We start from the raw sequence: 26,931 nt of genomic DNA on the forward strand, positions 1-26,931 counted from the left end.
GTACATTTGGGCTTTGAACTCAGGATCTCACACTTGCTAGGCTGGAGTTCTACCACTTGACCACTTGAGCCACACCTCAACTTTTTTTTTTTCTTTAATTATTTTGAGATTGGATCTTGCCTTGACCACAGGCCTCCTATTAACACCTGGCTTTTTCTGTTGTGAACTGTTTTGCCCAGGCTAGACTAGCACTCTCTGATCCTTTTTATTTTTTATTTATTTTTTATTTTTTGCCAGTCCTGGGCTTGAGCTCAGGGCCTGAGCACTGTCCTTGGACTTTCTCAAGGCTAGAGCTCTACCACTTGAGCCTCAGCACCACTTCCGGCTTTTTGCTATGTATGTGGTACCGAGGAATCGAACCCGGGTCTTCATGAATGCTAGGCAGGCACTTTAACCACCAGGCCAAACTCCTGGTCTCTGATCCTTTTTAATGTCGGCCTCTGGAGTATCTTGGTTTATGGATGTGAGCTACCTCAATCCAGCTGTGAAGGATACTTTGTAAGGAAAAAAATGCAAATCGAGTAGAGAAAAATGAGTAGTGTGGTAGTCATGTCTGTGGGAAATGACTGGTGGTGGGGGGAGGGGTCCATGTCAGGCACAGAGGTGTAGCAGGAGAGGGGTAGGCACATGGGTGCAGGAGGAGAGGGATTTGTGGCCGGAGAGGCTCCGGAGAGGCTAGTAGACAGTGAGTGGCTGTTTCTCTGGGAATGCCACACTCAGGCAAGCCCAATCAAGAGATTGGTACTCAGTTCTGTGGTTTGCCCATTGCTGTTAATATTACCGATTGCCAAAAGTGGAAAAATAAAACATAACCATGTGGTAACTTGAGCTTGACTAAAATTAATCTCTCTTCTGAACTGATAGTTCAGTCAAAGTAGAATGGAACCAGTGATTCAATTTTTTTTTATTTTTTTAATTTTTTTTCCGGTTTCTTTACTGAGTTCAGAAGTCATTGCTCTCCACTGGTTACTTATAAAGGACCTTTTGTATTTGGGACATAATTTTCCAAGTCCATGGCATATCAGGAGTCATCTTTTGTGGGTCGTGGCAAAGATACTACTCTTGGCTTGAGAAAAATGATCCAGTCTTTCGCATTTGAAGTTGTGAGCAGTCTTAATTGCAGGACAGAACTCAGGGAAACTACAGGTATTTTCTCAAAGGCCGATCGATCTGTACCATTTAGACACATGAGAAACAATCAGAAACTGCAGTTGCTCTGAAGAGTAGGCTCTGGATATTTGTTCTTATTTAATAGTGTCTGCGTACAACTGCCTTTGAGAAAAGCTATGCTTTTCCTCCAGCAGAAAGAGAGACTGGAGTGGGATGTGAGCCTTTGGGATACCACTTTTGGCATTGCTCAGGAGAGAGAACATGTTTGAGAATCCTAATTATGACACTTTATCTTCCAGGAATGAAAATGGCAGCTTTGTTTACGGAGGAGGCTTTGGTAAGGGAAAACAACCATTGCCCACCCCGAAGGGTTCTGAGTCTCCGAATTCCTTCCTGGATCAGGAGAGTCGGAGACGAAGATTTACCATTGCCGATTCTGACCAGTTGCCTGGGTATTCTGTGGAGACCAGTGTTCTGCCCACAAAAATGAGAGAGAAAACATCATCTTACAGTAAGTTTCCTTTTCACTTCTCCTCCCCGCCCCCTTCCCTGTTTGGAACTGTTGGGCAGGTTTGGCAGACTTGAGGGGTAATCTGAGGAAAGCATAAACCTCAATGAAATTCTAAGTATGAGGTCTTTATTCATCTGGCTAAAGCAAGGCCTTGTTGAGTTCTTCCTCTGCTTGGCACCAAGGCCCAGCTGGGTGAGCTCACATTTCACTGTTGACTTTCACTGCTTGAGTTTTAACTCTGGAGTTGTAAGATGCAAAGATTCAGTCAGCATGCCTCAGCCCTCACTGCTTGCTGTGGAAACTGTTTTACGATTGGCAGTTGTTTCTGCTCAAGCAGGTGTTAGTGTGGGATCTAGGTTGTCAACAAAAGCAGAGCCCCCAAACCTTCCTGACCTTATCCGCTTTCTTCTTCTTCTTCTGAAGGTAAGCCCCGGCCTCTGTCCATGCCCGCTGATGGCAACTGGATGGGAATTGTGGACCCTTTTGCCAGACCTCGAAGTCATGGCAGGAAAGGTAGGTCCATCTACACAGACCCAAAGCCCGTACTGCACGTCTGTTTCCAAACGTGCTATGCTAGCTAGATAGTACTTTACTTCCTTGGTCCAGTTTTGTTACCTTTTAAATTACCCCCACAGAAGGGCTCTAAGATCTCACTAATTCCTACTCTGGCAAATGATACAATCCTAGTTTGTGATTGTAAATCTCCTGATTCAAATGGTAACTCATTATCGGTAGATACTACTGGTCACCTACTTTTTCTTGTTTTGGTTGGTTTGTGGAGCTTGAACTCAGAGCCAGGTTACTATTGCTGTGCCATTTTTGCTCAAGGCTAGCTTGCTATATCACTTTGAGCCACAGCCCTACTTCTGGTTTTGGGGGTGATTAACTGGAGATAAGAGACTCACAGATCTTTCTGCCCCAGCTGGCTTTGAATCATGATCCTCAGATCTAAGCCTCTGGAGTGGCATGAACCACCAGTGCCCAACTAATCATCTACTTTTTTTGTGTATGTTTGTCAGTAGTGGGGTTTGAACTGAGGCCCTGGGTGTTGTCTTGTAGCTTTTTTTTCCTCAAGGCTGGCACACTTACCGTTTGAGTCACAGTTCCACTTCTGACTTTTTACTTGTTAATTGGAATTAAGAGTCTTATAGTTTTCCTACTCTGGCTGGCTTCAAACTATGTTCTTCAAATGTCAGCCTCCTTGAGTAGCTAGGACTACACCTGTGAGCCTGACTCAGTGACCTACTTTACAATAAATAGAAATTATTCATGAAGCAGTTTCACTCTGAATTCCATAACTGTTATTACTGGAATTCACTTGATTCTGGTGAATATACATGGATGGTTTTTCCTCCCAAATCTTTTTTTTTTTTTAGATCAGTTATCTCTCATAAGGGAAATGTTTTGAAATACTTTTATTTATTTCTTTTTTGCCAGGTTGCGTTTGACTATGAGTATTAGCAGAATGGTATAGCATCCTTTTGTAGTTTTGAACCAAGCAGCAGGTAAAAGGTTAAAAGTCTGATAGGTTTTTAGGTATTAAAGAGAAGAAGGAAAAAAGCTTTCTGGAGCCTCACCTATCAAAGTGAGCTGTCCTAGATATGTAGCAGAGCACTAGTCACTTGTGCACCCACCCCACCTGGGCCCGATGAAGTGGGGAAGGGACCAGGGCCAGGGCTGAATCATAAGGTGAAGGTCTCTGTGCCAGTCAGCAGGTGGCAGGGCTGTCCTTTGTTTGACTTTAGAAGTCTTCATGGCCATTCCTCAGAGCCCAGGCTCCGCTTTTAATTTCTTTTATATTTTGAGAGCTAAATTATGGAGCTGGGGATTTCAGAAAGCAGGAAATGGAACAGCTACCCGTCCCAGTTCCTCTCTGCCTGCTTTTCTTGCTTGATTGTTGTAGAATTAAATGCACCTGTACGTGCATGGCCATTTTTAAAACAATAGCAGCTCTCTTAGACTGGATTCATACCACATGAAATTCCCCTTTTTAACATCTCTTACTTGGGGGTCTTGTGACATTGGGCGGCAGTCACCACAGTCTAATTACAGAACCCCACCACCACCCAGAACGACCCCTTGGCCTCAGTCTATCTTGTGCCTGTGGATTTGCCTGTTCTGGACATGGCATGAAAATAGATTCTTATGCTATTGTGAAAATGGGCACTTTTAAAAAGACTAACTTAGCTGGAGTGGTAGTTCCTACCTGTAATCCTGGCTACTCAAGAGCCTGAGATCTGAGGATCCCAGCTTAAAGCCAGGCTGTGCACTTAAGTTCAAGAGACTCTTATCTCCAATTAACCACCAGAAAACCAGAAGTAGCACTGTGGCTCATGGGGTAGGGCAGTAGCTGTGAGCTGAAGGGCTCAGGGATACCACCTAGGCCCAGAGTTCAAGTCCCACAACCAACTAAAAAAAAAAAAAAAGAGGAACATTTCCCCCTTAGATTACAAAAGCAAAATGAATACTTTGAAAAACATGGAGACTCCATAAGAAAACAAAACTCAGCCAGAATCTGTTTTCCCCAACGTCGAAACAATTGCTGTAATCCTTTTGCATTTCTTTCAGTGGTTTCTATGTTAACGTATGACACATTTGAACAGGAAGGTGTTCAATAAGACTTTGTAAAGGATCTTCCAAGAACATGACATGTCTTAATATAGCTGCGTTAGCATCCTATCTGATACTAGAATAGCTGTTCATTCACTTCTCTACTATTGCACATATGGGTTATTTTTTTCTCCCAATTATGGATCACATCTTATAAGCATCTCTGTACAGAAATCTTAGCACATTCTAGGCAATGGATTTCTTTTCTTTTCTTTTTTTGTTAGTTGTGACCTCGGCCTGGGCTCTGTCTCTGAGCTCTTCAGCTTAAGACTACCACCCTACCCCTGGAGCCACAGCACCACTTCTGGTTTTTTAGTGGTTAATTGGAGATAAAAGTCTCTTGGATTTTAGTGCCCGTGCTGGCTTTGAACCATGATCCTCCGATCTCAGCCTCCTGAGGTAGCGAGGGTTATAGGTGACTGGGTTACATTGCGCCTGGCTGGGCAATGAGATTTCTGAAGAAAGCTACCAACAAGTTCATTTGAAATTTCTATGCCATCTGAGGAGGTTTTCTGGCATTTAAGACAAGATCATGCTTAAGTCAAAATATCCCAAGTTTTGCATGGCACTTAACTCTGTTCCCTAGCCACTGAAGATGAATGGTACCTGTCTCCTGAGCAAGGACACCCACCTTGCTAAAACACGGCCTCAGGGGGCACCATGAGAAGAGCTGTGGCTCTAGGAGCTGCGAGACCAAGGCCATGTCACCGTGGGGATGGCGGTGATAGATCACGATGCTTTCTGCCTCTGGCTTTCCCTTCTAAGTAAATTAGGAAATTCTTCTTTTAAAAAAATATTAAAGGGTCAGGAGTTTGGCCTAGTGGTAGAGTGCCTGCCTAGCATGCATGAAGACCTGGATTCAATTCCACATACATAGAAAAAAGCTGGAAATGGTGCCGTGGCTCAAGTGGTAGAGCTCTAGCCTTGAGAAAGCCCAAGGACCGTGCTCAGGCCCTGAGGTCAAGCCCCATGACTGACGAAAAAATATTAAAATGTTATCTTTAGGTCGTTGTACATTCAGTAAAGCTGTGTGTGTCGATCACTGTCGACCCTTTCAACATTGTCACCTGCATCTCCCAACCCACCCTTCCTTCCCTCTTCTTAAGTTTTAGGATGTATTGAATTTTCAATTCTTTTCTTTTCTTTTTTTTTGCCATTTAAGAAAGCAGTTAAAACAAAATTAGACCTTCAGCACACTCCATTAATAAAAAGATAAAAAACAAAGCTTCTTGATCAGTGTCATCCCTTCCACATTTCACCCTCCTTCAACCCACCCCTTCCCTTTTGTTTTTAATTTTGTGTTGCAGACTGCATTCTCTCTCCTTCCCCCATCTACCCCTCTCACCTCGTGCTCCTCCCCCCATTGCTAGTACCCGTTTCCTGGTATTTACTTTGTTGAACTTTGTGAGAACATGCTGTTCTTTTCTTCTGCGGGGCCTTTTTGTTACCCATGTGGGTTTTAAGGCAGCCTGAACCATGAAGAACTCCTGTTTACTTCCACGTCCCCATAGGGTAGGGCTGGCTTATGAGAGGGGGGGGGAGTGGAGGAGGAGAGTCAGGCAGGGTGCCCCCTTTCAGAGTGCCATCTCAAGTGGGGTGTGCTAAGACTCTCCAGACAGCACTGTGCCACAGTGGATCCCTGTGTTAAGGGACATGTGGGTGTTATCTGCCAACAGGGGACGATGCCCTCTGCCGGTACTTCAGTAATGAGCGGATTCCTCCCATCCTTGAAGAAAGCCCCTCTCCCCTGTACCGCCTGTCCCGACCCACCACCGAGCGGCATCTGGTGCGAGGGGCAGACTTCATCCGGGGAAGTACTTGCTACATCAACTCCGACCTCCACAGCAGCGCCACCATTCCGTTCCAGGAGGAAGGAACCAAGAAGAAGTCAGCCTCTTCTGCTGCCAAGTCCTCCTCGGCAGAGCCGTCCCTGCTCGTCAGCTGGCTCACTCGCCTCAAGCTGTTGACTCACTGAGGCCTTCGGGGGCCTCCTGCCTGTCTCCTGCTCCCAAGTGCCTTCTGCCTTGAACAGCCAGCCTCTTCCCACGTCATGCTACGTTCTTAAGTGACCCTGCCTAATCCCATTGCTTCTCTGCTTGGCAAAGTTGGATACTGGTCCTTGTTGGAATTTTGGAGTAGTCCGGTGGGAATCTGGAGGATCGTAGGTACAGAGGTGGAGACAGAAGGATGGGCACGCAGACCGCTTTCTTTGCACCCCGGCTGGAAGATGGAGATAGATGGACTCTGTAAATTGCCATGGTGGCCAGACATATGGTGCCCATCTTCAGGCACTGATGGCATTGTGTGTGTGTGTGTGTGTGTGTGTGTGTGTGTGTGTGTGTGTGTGTGTGTGTGGTGGGGGAGGGACTCACATTGATGGCTTTTGTCACACAGGTGTGTTGGTTTGTGGTCCAACTTCTTCACCTGAGAAAAACACCAATAGAGGAAATGCGTTTTGTTTTGTTTTGCGTTTTAAAGCTATGGACCATATAGACCTTCACCTTGGAGATGAACCTGTGTCAAGTGTATGCCGCGCCCTGGAGCAGAGGTGGATGTGTAGATCTCTTACACCACCTAACCCCCTTTCTGCAGTGTGATCTCAGTCTTGGTCAGTTAAAGCAGAAATATATACATACACATTTCGATAGGTCTTATTGTACACAAAGTAATGTATGATTATTCGTGAGCGGGCTTGCTGTTTTGTTATCTACTGTTGTCTTTAAGGGAAAAGAAGCTATAAGACTTGCTAAAAGCCAAAGTATCACTCGAAAACTGAAGCAACAAGGCTTAGGTTTTATAAGATACATGAGTCTGTATTTTGATTTGTTCAGTATCTTCTATTTTTACAAAGAACCGGTAGTTCTCCCAAGTTGTACACATTTTGCTAATTAGATTGGTCTCAGAAAGCCTCGTGGTCACTGTTTTTCAACTAGCATCAAGTATTTTGAAAAAAAAATGTGTCTGGATATTAACTCTTGTTTAAACTGAATGTATGATATTTTGTTAGAATGGAAAAGTACTATCTTGTTAATTTAAGTGTTTTAAATATAGTTGTATATTTTTCTTATTCTTAGTCATGTGTAATTGAAATATTTCTGTTTCGCCTCTGACATGAATCTCATGAAAACGAATGTCCAAGTTGTTTGCAGATTTATAAGTGACCACCATGGTTGTGGCATAAATATTAAAAAAGGAAAATAAACCCTCCTAAACAATGTTGGGGCTTTATGAATTAGTGGGGAGCAGGTAAAGCAGCAGTGAAGTGAAAGTACAAGTAGGAAATTTTCCTAGGTATTCTGAGGCCGAGCTAGAATCTTCTATACCAAGTACCTGCCTACACCCTTGGGCTCATTGACTTTGCTGAACTGACAGAAATCCGATACTGCTAACTCGATAGCAAACTACTTCGCTTTTTTGGTTATCAATCCTTTGGATGAGACTAAACCTCATTCCTGGGGTTATGTATAATCCATAAATGGATCCTGGCTTCTTGCAGACCTCAAAGAGTACTGCAGGAAGATAGGGATTTATTTGCATGAGAGCTCAAGGGTGCTCTGCAGACAGAGATGGATAGAGTGTGATTGACGGATGGATAGAGGAAGGATAGATCATAGATAAATACATAGATATGATAGATGAAGAGATAGACAAATGGTAGATAGGTAGATAGATATGTAGACAAATAGTTAGCCTGCAGTGTGTGATTCATCCTCTGCCCCACATGCCATCGGATACAGAGGGTGTTCCCAGGGTCTGGGTGGCAAGGCGCATTCTATGTAAAAAGAAAGCCAGCCTCTGACCCTTTTGCTGTTAGTTGGAGCTGCCTTTTTGCCCTGGAAATGGCCTGGCGATGCCTCCTCTCCTTGGGTTTCAGAGGGATTCCAGTGTTATAGTTCTGCTGCTTTATGGGTTAAAAAGCTTTGGAGGTTGTAGTTTGCAAAGTGGCCACTTTTCTCTGGGGGAAAAATGCCGCTTTTGAGTGGAATTACCAGCCTGAAAATGAGATTTCAGGGGTCATATTGAACTCTGTTGCAGCTCTCAACTTAAATGACTGGACTAAGATTGGTACTTCTCTGTTCTTTTCTGATGCCCCAGGGGCAGGCCTGAAAAAGATCTAGCTTCTGCTTACTTCAGTTGGTCTTTTATTCTTTGGTGCTGGTTCCAGGACTAGAACTTGGGGCCTTGCTGTTGTCCCTGAGCTTTTTTGTTCAAGGCTAGCACTCTACCACTTGAGCCACAGCTCAACTTCTGGCCTTTTGGTAGTTAATTGGAGATAAAAGTCTCACAGACTTTATTGTGCAGGCTGGCTTGGAACCGTAATCTTCATATCTCAGCCTCCTGAGTAGCTAGGATTATAGGCATAAAGCCATTAGTGCTCTCCAAGGTTTGCATTTTATATTATTTGTGCTCATAGCACAAGGATAATCAAAGGTTAGCCATTGATGTTTAGAGCACAGGCATCACTAAACAAACAAAATCTCTCAAAAATATACATGTACTGCATGTTGGGGAAGAAAGGACTCAAACTAAAGCCTTTCAGTGCTTTATTTCTCCTTTTTTAAATTTTTTTAAATTTTAATTAATAGAAGGGTTACATTATATTCACCAGATAGAAGGTACATTACTTCACAAACATTGATACCCTTTCTCATGACATGGTCCCCATTTCCCTCTCACCCCCCAGCTCATCTTGATTTCCCCCCTTCCTTATCCAATTTCAAATAACCAATTAAGCACATATAAAATATATCAGATAAACAAGGTGAAATATTGTAACAATATGATTATTTCTCCTTTTGTGCTTGGGACATTTAAATAGGTATGAGAACATTTAGGCCCATCTTGTTTGTAGTACTGTTTTTATTTAGGACTGTAACTGATGGCCCTTCAAGGTTTCTCCTAGGAATCCATACCACTGAAGCCATGTTAAACAGTATCCACTGGTTTTAATTAAATTAAGTTTTATAAACAACAAATAGAATTTCAGGTTGTGAGATTTGGGGTGTGTGTGTGTGTGTGTGTGTGTGTGTGTGTGTGTGTGTTTGAACTAGCAACTCCAGTTCATCTGGTTTATCTGGTATATTTTCTTAAACACTTGCTTCCAGATTCTAAAAACTTAATAAGGGTCATCTCCTTCCAGGTCCAGATCTAAAGTCATAAGGTCAGTTCCCATCTTATCCCAACAGGATTTTCCTTGACTCTTCTGGACAAAGTTGATGTTTTTCTTTGTATTTACTTACTCCATTGGTTAGATGTTTAGCTGTACAGCAGAAAACATGAGCTTTTCTAGGTAGTTCTCCTGGTAGGCAGAACAAATATCATTGAAATAGCTAGATGGCAAAATTAATGACTGTGCAATTAAAAAGTATATAGAAAAGATGATCATTCCTTGGGAAAAGAATTAAATTTTCTGTTTTTTTTTTTTTGCAGACTTGTACATATAGAATTTCATTACATTGGCTCTCATTTTAAAGAAAACATTCCATCAGCTGTCAGAACTCATTTATAGAGAGAATAAATCTTGGCCCTGGACAACAACTTCTTTGGTTACAGGTTACAGTGACTGCTGAGTATATAAGCATTTTCAGAAGTTGACAAAAGGACAACTCATTTGAGGGTTAGGTAGCTCATTTCAGGCTAGCCATACTAAAATTAATAGCAGGGTTAAGGTAAAAGAATGTTCTCATAAGAACATTTAGGCATGATGGAGGATAATCCCATTTTGCAGTAGTTGGTAGAAGGAAGTGACAGGACCAGGGTACAAATACTAAAGTTGTTATTAAACAGTGAAACAGCCCTAAGAACTTTTTTTCTTGAGGGGTTGAGAGACAGAACCAGGGAGAACATTACTGCGTCTGTTTTGAGTACAAGAAACTTTGCTCCTGCAATTTGTGTGCAACATGGAAGTTTAGATAGTGAAGAGTGCCCTTTGCTCATAGCTACAGTGAGCTTGTCTGCACTAGTGCCTGTGACTTGGTTAATGTAAGGAAATAAGCAGAAATTCTTCTCCCTGTGAGCCCCGTACCCCTGTACTCCAAAAACAACAATCAACAGCAGGAAACATCCAACTCAGAGGCAGTTCAACAAAGGAAACAAAAATTAAAGGAGACATTAGATAATTAAATCAGGAGACTCCTTGGCAAATAGCCTCTAATGATGATGACTATTACCAAGTTTCCATATGGTTGTTTTTCCCCAGTTAATACTTGGGAGTACTTTGATCAAAAGCACTCTTGTAGAATTAACTGAAAATGTGACTGCCACTCACTCATTACATGGGGAATGCGATTGAGTTCTATTCCTGGCAGTGGAAAAATACCTGGTGCGTGCAAATAAGAAAACCGCTTCTCTTCTGTCCTTGCACGAGGGAACCCGGAACCCCTTGGAAGCTCCTGCTACAATCTGAATGCCTTTTTCCATTGGACTTCTTCCATCTGTGCTCCTTCACTTCTGACCTTGCTTTTTTGTTGTTGTTGGCTGGGTTTTGTTTGCTTGTTTGTTTTTGATGATCCGAGGTTTGAACTCAGGGCTCTGCTCTTCCAAGTCAGACCTTCTACCACTTGAGCCATACCTCTAGCCCTTTTTGCTTTCATCTCATTCTTTGCCCAGAGATAACCTGGACTGTAATCCTCTTACTCATGCTTTCTGCATGTATGGGTTGACAGGTGTGAAGCACATATCCAGCTTTTTGTGGGTTGAGATTTTCTCCAGGCTGACTTTGTACTTCAGTCTTCCTGCTCTCTACCTTCTGTGTAGCTAGAATTATAGGTGTGGGCCACTGCTTAAGCCTGTTGCTCTCTTTGTTAGCGTTTGTGTATTCCTGGTGTAGTTTAGTAAATCTTGTTGCTTCTGCAGTCCAGGGCTTGCTTCTAGGTTAACCTGGTATTTTCTATGTGGTTGATTGGAGGACAGACTATGAAAAATGAGTAATTCACCCACCTAATCTCAAAGTAATGGTCAGTCTGTATGATCAAAAAGGTGATTGGGAAAGAGATACTGGTGAGGACGTATGGTCTCTGGCATGCTTTCTTAATTAGAAAGACTCACTAATATACAGCCTTGCTTTCCTATAATTAGTACTCAAGAATATAACATTCTCTTGCAATATTACTCCTACCATAATTCGTGACTTGCTGTGTAATCATTTCATTACCATTCAGTTTGAACTGATTTTGAATTCAGATTTTGATTTATTCTTTGATTCATGCAGTATTACAAAGCATATATATTGCTAATACCTTAGGGTAGTGAAGGATTAAAAAAAAGTAAGACAGGGGGCCAGGAGTTTGGCCTTGTGGTAGAGTGCTCATCTAGCATGCACGAAGACCCGGGTTCGATTCCTCGGTACCACATACGCAGCAGAAAGCCAGAAGTGGTGCTGTGGTTTAAGTGGTAGAGCCCTAGCCTTGAGAAAATCCAGGGACAGTGCTCAGGCCCTGAGCCCAAGCCCAGGACTGGCAAAAAGTAAGACAGTAAAATGAATGGCTGATGATGGAAAAGGCCACTTAGCTAGTCTAAATTTAAAAACATCTTTTCATCAGAAGACACTTTGAAGAAAATGAGAGGAAGAAAATGGGGGAAGCAAAAACACTCTAAAATTCTAAATTTTGATTCAAGGAGTAGAAATCATTTTCACAAAGAGAGGTAATACAAGAATGAGGGAAACATTTATAGAAGTGAACACCAAAGTTCCAATGTATTTGGAACACTGAATACAAGTTGGAGGAATTTGTCACTGTGATCATTTACATACAACCCATAGGAAGTGACTGCTCAAATCACAGCCGACCTTCAGATGGGAAGTAATGCAGAAGTACTTTGTGCATAAATGGGGAGGCTCAGTCCATTTTGTATGCAGGTATGAATTAGCATGGAATAGCCATATGCCCAGCAAATTTATTTAGCTCTATATGATAGAAAATAAAATACTAAGGACTTGAGAGATAAATGTTATGATACAAGGAATAATTCCCTTTCTTCTGGTTACTCAGGAAAAGGGTAAAGTCTGGAGACCTTCTTGTAAACCGGTTCATTACTTAGGATAATCAGATCTGCTCTGATGTGAAGTTTAGACCCTATTTTCCTTCTGCTGCCAGGAGCAGGGAGGAGCCACTGCATGTAGCTTATTCAAGAGTGGCCTTATAGAGCCACTCTTGTTGCTAGTTGGAAGTGTCTCTCAGCTGTAGATGCAGCCTTGATCATGCCAGGGAAAGCCTGATGCTTCCCAAATGACATAGCTTAAAATCTCCACTGGGCTAGGGGCCTCTCTGAGTCTGAGGTTGAGCACTTCTTTGCCTCTATCTGGCTCTTTAGCTAAAAGATGACAGCGACAGCAGAGACCTGCATTTTCTGAGTGTCCCCAACACAGAGTCTCCAGGGGGCCTGTGAAGTGGGAAGCCTGGCCACTTGCCTTTGTTCCACAGCACAGCCAGTATCCACCAGCAGCTTATGTTTTGGTCTGTTCTCATTATAGGATGCTCTGTGGCACTTGAAAATGAATGAATGACTGTGTTCACATAATGCTGAGTGGGAAAAGTGAGCAACAAAAGACACATGGCACAACCACACTCTTGGTCAAGCATTCAGAAATGAAAAATAGGTTCTCCAGACATGGCATACGAGGGAAAGGGCAAATGCAAGATGAAAGCCACGTGCGGTGAGGTGCCCAGTGTGTGGAAAGGAAGGCACTCTCAGGCACATAACGAGTACGTGCATTAGACTAAATCTCCAAAAGAGCCAGAGCCAAGGATAAAACCATGCGATGTCTGATTTTGAAGATAGAAACCCAGGAAAACGAGGCTGAGAAAAGAAGTGAAACCAGAGGAGAGAGTGATACCAAATGTGATGGGCCACATCCCCGGATTCTATAGTTTAAGACTGAAACAGTAGTGGGAAATTCCTTCTTTGAGGAGGTACTTAAGTTACACTGAAGTCAGTAAGGTAGACTCAATCTGATTTATTTATTTATTTTGCCAGTCGTGGGGCTTGAACTCAGGGCCTGAGGGCTGCCCTTGGGACTTTCCTCAAGGCTAGAGCTCTACCACTTGAGCCACAGCACCACTTCCAGCTTTTTTCTATGTATGTGGTACTAAGGAATTGAACCCAGGCCTTTGTGCATGCTAGGCAAGCACCCGCCACTAGGCCAAACTCCTGGTCCCAATCAGATTTATTTTTAATAAGAATGGACACACACACGAGAGAGAGAGAGAGAGAGAGAGAGAGAGAGAGAGAGAGAGAGAGAGAGAGAGAGAGAGAGAGAGAGAGAGAGAGAGAGAGGGCGCGCATGTGAAATTAGAGTGCTAGCTAAAAAGAAATTAACCCTACTGATGCCTTGATTTTGGACACCGAGACTCCTGAATTATGAGATAATAATTTTCTTTTGCTCAGTACCTCAGTAATGTGCAGCCTTAATGGCCAGGACTACATGGAAGAGGCACAGCAGCTCACAAGGAAGGGTACCTTCTGGATAGCTGTAGACAGTGTAAAAGAGGGAACATATCCACTGGTTCCTCCCATTTCCCATTGCAGAGTTGGCCCCGGAAGGTGGATGTCTTTATGCCTTTATGATAGGAGTCATCTGAACTATGGTGGCTGCTCAAGTGACCAGAGACAATGTTTTCAGTGTGACCTTTCACCTGGTTTATAAATGGCAGATGGAAGCTATAGAAGTATAGGGGGCCTCATCTGACTATATATTTGCCAGCCAAGAGAATGGCCTATCCTAATTAGCCCTAGACAGAGGACTGAGTGATACCATTCAGCCTCGAAAATGAAGGAAACTGCAATATGTAAACACAGGTAAATCTTGAGGACATTATGCTAAGTGAAATAATTCAGTCACAGTCACTGCATGATTTCATATAGATGGAGTACTTAATCACATTCAGAGAATCAGGGTGGTGTGGTGCTTGCTGGAGGTGGAGGGGAGTTAGAGTAGAGCAAAATGCGTAAGTTCTAGAAAGCTGGGGTATGGTGTTGTATCTATTCTGGAGCTAGCAATACATTTGTGAAGAGGGCAGATCTCATGGTAAATGTTTATACCACCATAATGTGAACAAAAATGGAAAAGAACAATTATTCTAGAAAACTTTTTCTTCCCTCATGTTCGGGAAATTAGGTAGTTATTTTAAAGCTAACTTAAACCTATTTAAGGGACAAGAAGAGTGAACATGTCTTCTAAAAATTCAACCATAATGCCTTAAGCATTTTATTAATAGTTACTTCAGATGTTAAAAATGCAAGAGTACATTTGATTATAGAAATTTTTTTCTTTAAATAATGCTTAATTGGAACCAAACACTGCATATATGTGGTTCTAATTTCCAAAGATCCCCAGTTTCTTAGGTCTCACTAGAGTCAGAAAATGTGTTACATATGTGTTTTCCTATCAGCTATGGATTATTCTCTGGGTGAGAATATTTAGCACACTAGTTCTCGTGGGCCATGGGCTTGACAAATATTCCTGCTTTTCTTAGCAGTCTTTCTTATTGCCTCAATTAAAATGTATGCACAAAAACATCTTTCTTTAATTTTCATTGCAATGAATTGCCTCCACTACTTTATCAGTTACATGAAGTTGTTACAGTTAGCTGATTCTCTTGCAGTTTACTTTTAATTTGTGGAACAAGAAATGTGAAATCATGGCTGTACTGATGTGAAGGTTAAAAAAAATTAGTCACGCACACACCACTGGTCCTGATTCCCGCATGGCTGTTTACTAATGTGTAGGCAGTTTTTGAGGTTCCAGGAGTGGCAGGAAAGCATTCCAACACCTACGGGAAGGGGTACAGGGGAGGGAGAGAGCCTCCTGGAGGCCAGAGAGAGGGTAGCAGTTAAGAGAGTGGAGAGTAGAGTTGGCAGAAGCTGTGATCCTTAGCTGAACATCATTGCCCATGTAGAAGGAAGGAACAAAGACCTGTCCTGACCTTTGACCAGTAGCCTGCATTAACAAAACCCAACCAGAGCTAGAGGGCAGGAGGGCTTTGTTGATGGCCTGGCCTGTGGAAGATATAAACTTGTGGCCTATAGGGACTGATGGTGAGCTGAGAGTGAATGCAACATGATAAACAGATTTACAAGGAAGAGAGGGCTTAGAGAATATTACTTGATGATGCTAAAGCACCTTGTGGAAAACTCACTGGTTCTTTAGGGGTTTGGCAACTAAATTGGTATTTTAAGTATGAATATTTTCAAACCACTGCTTTGTTGTACGTTGTCAAGTTTCTGGCTTGTAACACCAGCAGCGACAAAGCTAACATTGTTTTGAAATTAGACTCATGGCTTCTACCTCTCGGGAAGATTATGAGGAAATTCCAGAAATTCTATGGGCACTGTCATGTCAGACATTCCAGGAAGCAAAATGAAACAGAATGTAGCCTAGTGTTATTCTTTGATGACAGTTACTGTCAGAAGAAGGGCAAGAAAGTTTCCCTTAGAGGAGCTTATTATCTGGCAGAAAACAATAAACCAGGGGACTCTCAAGAAGACTTGAAGACATAAAGACGAGAGGTCTTAAATATCCACATTCACCCTTCCTCTGCTGTTTCCATTCAAGCTACTACTACTCTTTCTTTAGTCACACAAATGTAATTTTGTTCTTTGGAATCCCATGAAAGACATGCCAAACCCCAAGGCCATGAGATTTCCAGCAAACATGTGGCAATTTATCTTCTGCCAGGAAAAGTGCAAGTTTGATTTCTGCTCTTTATTCAGTGTTGGAGTAGTTTATAAACTGTATATATGAAGGTGAGAGAATATTTAGGTTTTATTCCCTGGCAAATGTAAAATAAACGTATTTTCTTAGGTTGATGATGAGGCTTCCTGCATCACCTGGTTCTCATTCCTTCCTAAGATTTCCACTGTGGATAATAGTGATAGCTACTGACTTTGCTCAGAATAATGTGACAAAGTCAGTGGAGTTTTTTAGGCTGAGTCATAAGAGATGCTGGAGAGTGTGCCTTGCTTTCTCAGATCACTCACTCTAGAGCAAGTCAAAGCCATGTTGTAAAAACACTTCAAAATCCTTAGAGGAGACGATGGGCTAAGCGGCTCTGGTGTCCTGTGACACTCAGAATGGACTCACCAGCATGTGAGTGGCTCAGCATACAGGTGGACTGTCTACCTACCTGACAGCATGGGTGAACATTTCCACTTCCTCCAAGATCCTTAGCTATGAACTCAGCTGATTCTGAGGTCCTGACCAGCAGAAATTGGGTAAGAAAACAAATGTTTGCTGCTTTTCCTAAATCATGACATTTCTTAAAGGCCGGTTGCTCAGCAGTGAGTAACTGATACATGGTGACAATTCTTAAGTAGAAATCAGGATTAGTCATGGTGAGTGATCCGATTGTAAGCTGATATCAAGCCCAGGTTCAGTGAATAAATTACTCCTTTTTTGTGTGTGCTTTTGCTGACATTTAGGAAACTGAAAGTGATTGAAGAATTGGTTTGGACGAGATAGATCTGTAAGTCACTGGTAAGATAAAAGCAGATCATAGGTAAGAGGCAAGAAATAGCAGGGAATTGATTTTTTTCCATTTCTACTTGTAGCATACTAATGATGAGAGCTCAGGATGTAGATCTAGGTAAATAAGACCCTTGGGTCTTGGAAAGTGAAGTAGAAATCTATGGATATGCTAGTGTAAAAGTAGAAACGGGAGTTCAGCTTTTCCGTGGTCTCTCCCATGTGTCTGCTCATAGTAGAAATGGCCAGTAAGTTAGAGAAAAGGTCCCTGAAAAATATGAAATGCCATCTCACTTCCAAGACATTCTTTTCAGGTAACTATGACCAATCATTTGATTGTCACAGATCATGCAGAGGTAGAATGGTCGGGGCACTTGAAATAGGATAGTTGTTGCCTTTAAAATCCAGCAAGGAAGAAGAATGATATGCCAAAACTTGAAGGAAAAAATTGTAAAGTTCCAGATTTCCTCACACAACTGTGTGGGTCCCCAGATACTAGGACCACTCACTACGCTTGAATTATATTTTGGGTAAATCACTGAGAAGACCCACTGTAAGGCTCTTCTGGGTGTGCAGCAAAAAATAATCTGCTTGACGACTCCTCAGTGGGCAGGAAAGCTGGTGTCCTAGAGGATACATTCTTTCCTAAGTCTTGGGACCAGGAGACTTTGCTCAGACTCCCACATGAAGACTCAGAGGAAGCAAAAATGATTCTGGTAGATACCTAACAGAGCAAATTCACATGTCCTTTTGGGAAGAAGTGGGTGGAGTGGAAGGGAGAAGGGGCAGAAGGAAGCAGGAACACAAAGAACATCAGGAGAGTAGAGTTACAAATTGAGAGGAGGACTGTGTTTGTATTTCAAAAACAGCTAATATACTTTGCATATGTACATATATTTTTTAAATTAAAATCAGATGTGGAAAATACAACAAAGGCCTCATACCTAAATATATATCTACAGCTAAAAAAATGGAATCTCTCCAAAACAAATCTTCAAAGAAACAACCATCCTATTAAAAGATGGGCCAATGATTTAAAGAGAGACTTCTCTGAAGAAGAAACAACAATGGCCTATAGACACATGAAGAAATGCTTGATATCTCTGGCCATAAAAATGCAAATCAAAACAACTCTGAGGTTCCACCTCACTCTTGTTAGAATGGCCATGATTAATAAATCCAATAACAACAGATGCTGGCAGTGATGTGGCCAGGAGGGATTACTACTACACTGTTGGTGGGACTGTAAACTTGCTCAACCACTATGGAAAGCAGTATGGCAGTTCCTCAAAAGACTAAACATAGATCTTCCCTATGACCCAGCAATTCCACTACTTGGCATTTACCCAATGGTCCAGAAACAAGGACATACTAAAGCCACTAGCACAATGATGTTCATTGCAGCACTATTTACCATAGCAAAGATATATGGAACCAACCCAGATGCCCCTCAGTAGATGATTGGATCACAAAGATGTGGTATTTATACACAATGGAATTCTATGCTGCCATCAGAAAGAATAGCATCACCCCATTTGTAAGGAAATGGAAAGACTTGGAAAAATAATCATATTAAGTGAAGTAAGCCAGACCCAAAGGAATATCGGGCTCAACGGTTTCCCTCATTTGGAATACAAACCTAGGACTCTCCTAGTAGAGGTTTACAATAGCTCAAACCCTAGATACATAAGGCCACATAGGATGAGGCTAAATTAATGGACCTCTAGGACATGGAAACAAGAGCTTAATCATGAGTGACTGTTATTCTTAATGTACTTTGTTATTTCTCTTCTCCTTTGTTGCCCTTTGGTTAATTTCATGTTGTTACTGTATCTGACTTTGTTACCTGGTGTATTGTATATACATTTATTTGTTTATTTGGAATAGGAAAGGGAAAGAGGGAAACAAAGAAAGGAGGGGATGGTGGAAGGAAATGGGAACAAAAACATGAGAAGGGGTACCAATGTGTGAAAAGTACTGTACCTTCTATCTGGAGAATATAACTGTAACCCCTCTTACATTAAAAATTTTAAAAAGTAAAAAGAGAAATCAAACATGGAAAAACAAGTAGAATAGCACATTCTAGCTCCATTGCTAGTTCTTCCCAATTAAGAACCCAAAAGATAGATTTAAGGATTTGAGCAGGTGTGTTCAGGCCAACTTGAGTCACCAGGTTTACATTGCTTAGGGTTAAAGTGATTTATTTGCTCCCCTATTTCTCTTTCAGGGAAAAGTTGGGATTCAAGGGTTGGAGGGAAATAGGAGTAGAGAAGATAAGATTTCCCTAATTGAAGCTAAAGATAATGAAAACATCTAGTACCAAGTATGGGTTTTACTGAAGTGGAAAAAGTAGAGTTGGAGAACAGAGCAACATTGAATTAATAACAAGGCTGTTATGTGGTTTCTTTCCTTTCCCAGCTTGCCACCAAATGGACGGGCCTCACTTCCTCACAGTTCTTGGGAAAGGCCAGGTCTTTGTATGGTAAAGCTTAATGTTATGATCTTGAGAATGACCTTGAAGCTAAATCCATGCAAAGCAATCTTAATCTGATTGTTCCATGACCTTTCAAAACTTTCCTCAAAATGTCAAAAAACTCTGATGTTGTCAGTTATAAATACAAAGGGAAATCTAAAATTATTAAAATTAATATTCACTTGGGAGCGTATAATTTAACATGTTGGAAACAATGAGTACTAAAGTGCTTGCAATATTATATCAAGAATAGTTTGCAAAGTGATTGCTATCTCTCAGACATACAGTTTAGGGCACAGAATAAGCATTTTGTCTATGCATTAGAGGATTGTCTTGTTCCTTCCAAGCCTGGATCAGTTTCCAACACAAATCCTCTGTTCTTTTTTTTCCATATATTTTTATTGTAATTATTAGAAGGGTTACATTATATTCACCAGATAGAAGGTGCATTACTTCACAAACGTGGATATCCTTTCTCATGTCCCTCCGCAATCCCCGCCCCTCATCTTGTTTTTCCTCCTTCCCTATCTGATTTCAAATAACCAAATAAGCATATATACAATATATCAGATAACAAGCTAAAATACTGTAACAATATGAGATAACCAAGGGACAGCAAAAGAGATGAGAGATAACATAGTACATTAAGGACAACAATCACTCATTATATGGCTTTTGTTTCTATAACCTGGAGGTTCTTACATTTAGTGTCATACTATATGGTCTTATGTATCTAGGTTTTGCTCTATTGTAAATCTCTGCTAGGAGAGTCCAATGGTTATACTAGTTATGAAACCATTGAGCCTGTGTTCCTTTGAGTCTCGCTTACTTCACTTACTATGATTTTTTTCTGTCTTCCCATTTCCTTACAAATGGGGCAATGTTGTTCTTTCTGACAGCAGCATACAATTCCATTGTGTATAAATACCACATCTTGTTGATCCATTCATCAACTGAGGGACATCTGGGTTGGTTCCATATATCTTTGCTATGGTAAATAGTGCTGCAATGAACATCGTTGTGCTAGTGGCTTTAGTATGACCTTGTTTCTGGACCATTGGGTAAATGCCAAGTAGTGGAATTGCTGGGTCATAGGGGAGCTCTATGTTATGTTCAGTCTTTTGAGGAACTGCCATACTGCTTTCCATAGTGGTTGAATGAGTTTGCACTCCCACCAACAGTGTAGTAGTGATCCCTCCTGGCCACATCCCCTCCAGCATCTGTTGTTATTAGATTTCTTGATCCTGGCCATTGTAACTGGAGTGAGGTGGAATCTTAGAGTTGTTTTGATTTACAATTCTTTTATGGCCGGAGATGTAGAACATTTCTTCATGTGTGTATAGGCCATCCTTATTTCTTCTTCAGAGAAGACTCTCTTTAAGTCTTTGGCCTATCATTTAATGGGATGGTTGTTTCTTTGGAGATTAGTTTTGGAGTGATTCAATTTTGAATTCTCTGTCCTTGGAGTTCCTTTAATGTCATTGATTGTTTTTTTCCCCATGTTTCTTCCTTCTGGCTGTTTCCATATCTCAATCACTTTTTCTCTGTTACGCATTTAAGTTCACCTTAACCACATTCACCTGGCTACAAACTTCCATCTGTGAATCAGTGGTAGTACCCACATACCACAGCTGGTGACTTCTCTAACTGCTTCCATGCTTCCTTTTTGTTTCTCTTGTGTACTTTCATTTTCACTGCCTCCGTCTCTCTTTGAGTTATCCAGTTTTGTGTACACTTTGCTGTCTGTACGTGACCAGAGCCACACATGATGATCAGCGACAGGCCTGAAGGCTAGCGATGCAGTTTGTACTTTATGGAATTGAGCTTCGTTAATACAAGGTAATGACCCCACTTTGCATTGTGCTTTTGGGGGCGCACATAGTATACTGACTAAGAAACACAGGATGTTGACAGTCATGTATGTCGGAGTTATGCATGGTGTGGATTACCTGTGAGATTACAACAACTGCATAGATCATATTGATTTATTTTTGGTCATTTCATCATATGAATTCAACTATCTAGTCTCATATTATTATAGTAATTCATATTAGTATGAATGTTTGAGCTTGTTTGTAGGGTTATCATTCTTGATAAAGAATAATTAGATTGTTAATGTCTGTGCTTTGTTCTCCGCAATCTGTTTTTTATTTTAAAAAGATTACCCAGTAACATTTGATCTTGCATTCTTTTCTTCTTATTTATTTCTTTTCTTTGTAGTCCTGGGGTTTGAACTTAGGAACTTGTGCTTTCTAGGCAGGTATGCTCTACCCTTGAGTCATTATCTGGCTCAATCTGCTGGTCCTGGGACATGAATTTAAGTCTGAGGTTTTTTGTTTTTTTTTCTTTTTTAGTCCTCTACGACCTGAGCTACAGCTCCACTCCTGACTTTTTGGGGGGGAAATTTAGGGAATGTTTTCAAGACATGATCTTGAAATTTCCATTCAAATTTATGGCAATTTATTCCTAAAAGATCTTTGTTGCCAATTATGGCCATTCTGTTGTAGTCTTATTTGGACTTGGTCTTTCATACAGAGCCTTTGTTTTCCTTCTCCCGGAGCCTGTTAGAGTTTTTTTGTAAACTCCTGTCAAGAGCAGGAGGCCCTGTGGATTCCAGAGGAGATGCGTGGACCACCCTGCCTGGGGACCATCTGCTGCTGACTGCGGATCTGCAGAACTCCTCCATCCTCTGGTGGGAACAGAAGTTTGGCCTCTTGCTCACTGGTGATGCTTTGGCCACGTTTTGTGAGTTTTGCCATCTGCTGCTTCCTTCTCCATCTCTGTTGCTGTCTGTGAGGGGGTCAGAGTAGCTCAGCAGCAACCGGGAAAGCAGCAGGCTTTCAAGAAGCTCATGCAGCCTCTACAGGGAGTCTTTATGTCCCTCAGAAATGTGATGCAGAGCAAGTCAGAGCTGAAGGAAAACAGATTATCCCTTTGCCTTGATCTTGATGACAGGGAAAGAACTTTTCTAAGTGAGATTTCAACAGAGAAATCACTAACAATTGCCAGGTAGCTCATGGCTGTGATCCTAGGTAGTCAAGAGGCTGAGATCCTAGGATTACAGTTCAAAGCCAGGCAGGGTGGAAGTCTCCATGATAATCTTATATCCAACTAACCACTCAAAAACAAAACAAAAACCAACCTGAAAGTGAAGCTGTGGCTCAAAGGGGTAGAGTACCAGCCCTTAGTAAGGGAGCTTCTCAGTGCCATCAAAAGATATAGAAATGTCCTTAATGATTTTTTTTCTTTTCTGGACTCTTGCTCTTTATATAAATCTGAACATTTAAAATCAGTCATGTAATCAAAAACCCCACAGATCAGGTATAGTTGAACCCTTTTCAAGTTTTACTACCACGTTGATTTCTTGGAATTGTGGCATGCCATTTAGAGATATTTGAAAGACCAAGATATGATTGATCACTGAGAGTTGATTGCTAATTCTTGAGGGGTTCAAAGGAACTATTTCTTGAAGAATGATAGTTTCTATACTAGCCTTTTAATGCGAGAACCAGTGTCAAATTAGGTGTGCACGTTAAAATATATGAATCAGGTTTATTTAGGCATCAAAACAAGCACCTCCCTCCAGTCTTAAGAAAGCTGTGTTTAAACGAGAATTCACCCATTAGGTTTATAGATGGAAACATAATAAAAATGATTAGTTTATCCTTGGCACAATTAGAGATAATTTAGCTCCAAAGACTTCTATTTACATATGATGTTAATAGACACAATCATTGAAACACACAAAAGAAAAGCCAGAATACCACACATTGCAGACCTTTTATCCTTAGCTTGTTTGTACTTGTTGACTAATTATTACAAAGATTAGATTCCAGGAGGTCTGTTTTTGCCATTGGTTCTATGGCTCTATGGAAAAAGAAGTCAGAGTGATGTTGAGATAGGATGTGTTTTAATTCTTATCTGGAAGGGAAATATTTGATTTCTGACTTTGAAGCATGACTGGATTAGGATGTCAGTAACCCTGTGGCCAGGATATCCTAACAGAGAAGCAAAATAGGTTTCTGTGCCCACCAGCAGGGGCTGGCCCCTGGACTGTGGTGAACTGACATGGCAAGGCATCCTTCTTGGTTGCTGTTGGACTTCAGTGGCTGGATCAAGGCATACAAGAGTTCATTTTGCTTAAACTACTATTTCAGAAGTTAAGTAGCTATGTGAAGCGTTTCAGTTTAACCTGCCAATTTATGAGTGAAATGCATCTTGATTCTTGTCACCTCTTCCTTCATTCTCCCCTGAACTACTGACATATGGTGTCTGCATATGCCCATTTTGTATGGTCAATTAAAAGTAAGCCATATTTCTTAAAAACAGTCTTGAGTCACCTGGAATATATCCTCTTTGACACACAAAAAAGCAAATGAGGTGTTTTAAGTCTTGATTTGCTTCAGGAAGGGAGGGAAAGTAGAAGGAAAAAATGATTTTCTATGGTATGACTCTTTTTCTTCCTTTGGCATAAAAATCCTACTAGTGACTGTCCAAAGATTTAATTCTTTGCTCAGCCTGTAGTGTGTGGGTGTTTTATGACTGGAGCTGTAAAACAGTGAACAAATGAATGAATGGATGAATGAATGAAATCACTGTTTTCTGTGCTTGCTGTATCCCATGATAATATTTGCCACTGGGTGGTACCAGGATTAATTAAGTCTAAGCTGAACGTTCAATTCAGGCTTTACCTTCTGGCTCTCAGAAATCTTCTGTTATCAATAGGACTCATGTAAGGTACATGAATACAATTATCAGACTAAATACTTTCTTAAAAAGCTGACTCAAAAGCTGGGCTCAGTGGCTCATGCCTGTAATCCTAGCTACTCAGAAGGCTGAGATCTGAGGATCAAGGTTCAAAGCCAGTCCAGGCACAAAAGGACCTGAGACTTTTATCTCTAACCTCTAGAAAACAGGAAGTAGGACTTGGCTCAAGGGTAGAGAAGTAACCTTGAGCTGAAGAGCTCAGGGACAGCATCCAGGCTGAGTTCAAGCCCCATGACCACCAAAAAAAAAAAAAAAAAAAAAAAAGCTGACTCAAATGCAGAAATAGATGTACTGTGATTGATGGATAGGAATTCTTTTAAATTCGTATTTGTAAATTCCAATTCGGTTCATAAATGTTTCAGCCGACAGTTTTCAAGAGTGTATGTAACTAGAGAGACACAAAAAGACAACATCTGAATAATTAAGTTGATAACCATCTTCTCAAGAAAAACATCTAAGATCAGTGTTTGGGGATGACAGGTTTTCACACAGAAATCAGAGGGGACGGTTGGGAAATTTTCTCAGATGAAGGAGACAAGTAGGAAAGGAATTGCAGTTTCATCAAAAGTGAGGTTGTAGGGGCTGGGAGTTTGGCCTAGTGGTAGAGTGCTCGCCTAGCATGCACGAAGACCCGGGTTCGATTCCTCGCTACCACATACATAGAAAAAAGCCAGAAGTGGTGCTGAGGCTCAAGCGGTAGAGCTCTAGCCTTGAGAAAGTCCAAGGACAGTGCTCAGGCCCTGAGCTCAAGCCCAGGACTGGCAAAAAAAAAAAAAAAAGTGAGATTGTAGGATGGGAGGAGTTTGAGACATAGTGAAAGGTTTAGATAATAAACTTGGTGATTTATTTGTCAGGGCAGTGTAGGATCTGGAAGTATCTAACATCCCCTTGGCCTTGGCTCTGTTAATATCATTAACTGGGAGAGGAATTCGGAGGACATGCTCTTGGCTTACATGCTGGGGTTTGATCTAGTGCAGCTACTCATGCAGCACATAAGCAGGAGTGTATTAAGAACCATCAAACAACTAAGAGAGGGCCAAAGTCTGAAAAATGGTTCCCCTGAAAATGTCCAAGTCAAAGAATCTGTATTATTAGCCGTGGCAACTGGATCTGTGAGTCAGTTAAGGTGTTGGGATGGAGAGATCATCTTGAATGATCCCAGTAGGTCCATGTCATCAAAACAACCTTGGTAAGGCAGAGGCAGGAAGTCAGAGTGCTGTGGGTAAATGCACAGAGGAACATGGCGGCCTCTAGAAACTAACAAAAGACCTTCAGAAACCTTACTATGAAGGGAGGTAAAAATGGATGCTTCCTAACCCCAAGGTGTCTTTTTTTTCCCTCCATTATTACTGAGTCTGACCTGATTAAGAGATGGTGAAGTAAATTTCTTAACTAAAATCTCCTTGAGATTTACTAGCCAGTAGGTTGTTGTTAAGAAACAATTCTGGTTCAAGTTGCCCTAATTACTTTCTCATTTGCTGGAACAGAGAATGACTATTTTAAACTTTAGAATTCCTAGCAATAGAGGTGACTTAAGCTGATAAAAATAGCCCACTATGTGAGACATATATGGAGATCTTTGCTTAAGAGGAAGACCCCACAGGCAGAGGAATGGAGCTGTAGATTTTCCTAATCAAGTGTGTGCCTGAGGGGCAGTTCATAGAGTAAAGATAGGAAGAAAAGCTAAGCTTGAATTCTAGCCTTTAATTGTGGAAAATTTACTTGATTAATTCAAGTGTACATGCCCATTTTATCTGGAGAGTTAGTTTTTTTTAGAACAGGAAAAGGAAGGAAAAAGAGGAGAGGAAGAAAAGAGTGGGCCTTTGAAAATCTTGCACATGAATCCACGTGTGTGTGGTGTGTGTATGTGTGTGTGTGTGTGTGTGTGTGTGTGAGAGAGAGAGAGAGAGAGAGAGAGAGAGAGAGAGAGAGAGAGAGAGAGAGAGAGAGAGAGAGAGAGAGAAGGAAAGAGAGAGAAGGAAAGAGAGAGTATCTTGGGGTTTGAACTTAGGGCTTGGCACTCTCCCTTGGTTTACTCACTCAATGCTAGTGCTCTATCACTAATCTCTATTTCTGGCTGTTTGGTTGTTAATTGAAGGTAAGAGTCTTGTGATTTTTCTTTCTGGGATGTCTTGGAACCATGAGCCTCAGATTTCAGCCTCCAGAGTAGCTAGTATTACAGTGAACCATTGGCTCCGGCATGAATCTTGCTTTTGTTAACAAGAGCATTTTCGCATAAAAAAATGATAGACTATTAGACAAGGATACTTCAAACTACAGTGCTTTCTCTTCAAGAAGGCCTCAACTCACTTCTGCTCTTCACACACTGACCGTGGATCTGTGCCTCATCCCTCCCCATGCTTGTTCTTTTCCTCTTAGTTTTCAGTGACACCAAGGGTGTCTGGAATTAGTGTTTCTGTCTTGCTATAAAATGTATTTGGGGATGCTTTCTTCACTATCTTGAAAGAAGATTGAAAAAGCCACACTACTGGCTTCCATACAAACTTAAAGCCAGCACAAGCAACAATGTAATTCATTATAGTAATGTGGTTAAAGGCAGGAGGCCTGGATCAAGCCCAAATTTGAATCTGGGCTCATAGTGGTCTTTTTTAGGAGGGAACACTGTGTTATGAAAGGTTTCAAACTCATTTTACCATTACCACCTTCCATCACTTGAAGGCCTGCAATAGACAAATAAAACCATCCATGTGACAAAGAAAACCTTCTATGACTTTTTTTTTTAGGCCAAGAGGTTGTTCTAGCTCAGCAGGACCAGTGGAGCTGATATCAGTCTTGCTGGTCTGAGCTTCCATTCACTCACTCACTATTAGGATTGACTGTCATCAGTCAACTGCCACGTTTCCTCTTAGATCACAGTCGATGCTATGTCTGCCAGGAAGTACTTCCAATAGATTTTTGTTTGCTCTGTGTGTGTGTGTGTGTGTGTGTGTGTGTGTGTGTGTGTGTGTATACTGGGGCTTGAACTCAAGATCTGGG

At 41.4% G+C, this 26,931-nt stretch overlaps 1 protein-coding gene across 2 annotated transcripts in view; it reads left to right on the forward strand.

The window, feature by feature from the left end:
• Cnksr3 (CNKSR family member 3) overlaps nucleotides 1–7,304 on the forward strand; it is an 84,436-nt gene extending 77,132 nt beyond the window's left edge. The window contains exons 11-13 of one of the 2 annotated variants that reach the window (XM_090337932.1): nucleotides 1,410–1,621; nucleotides 2,045–2,134; nucleotides 5,969–7,304. In XM_090337932.1, coding sequence (XP_090194058.1) covers nucleotides 1,410–1,621; nucleotides 2,045–2,134; nucleotides 5,969–6,198 — 532 coding nt within the window. In that variant the 3' untranslated portion in view covers nucleotides 6,199–7,304. Of the gene's footprint in view, nucleotides 1–1,409; nucleotides 1,622–2,044; nucleotides 2,135–5,907 lie in introns of both variants that reach the window. The other variant, XM_090337931.1, reaches the window with a different exon arrangement.
• The last annotated feature ends 19,627 nt before the right edge of the window (nucleotides 7,305–26,931 follow it).

This window comes from Megascapheus bottae, chromosome 8 (genome assembly GCF_031878675.1).
Source record: "Megascapheus bottae isolate mThoBot1 chromosome 8, mThoBot2.hap1, whole genome shotgun sequence".
Lineage (NCBI taxonomy): Eukaryota > Metazoa > Chordata > Mammalia > Rodentia > Geomyidae > Megascapheus > Megascapheus bottae.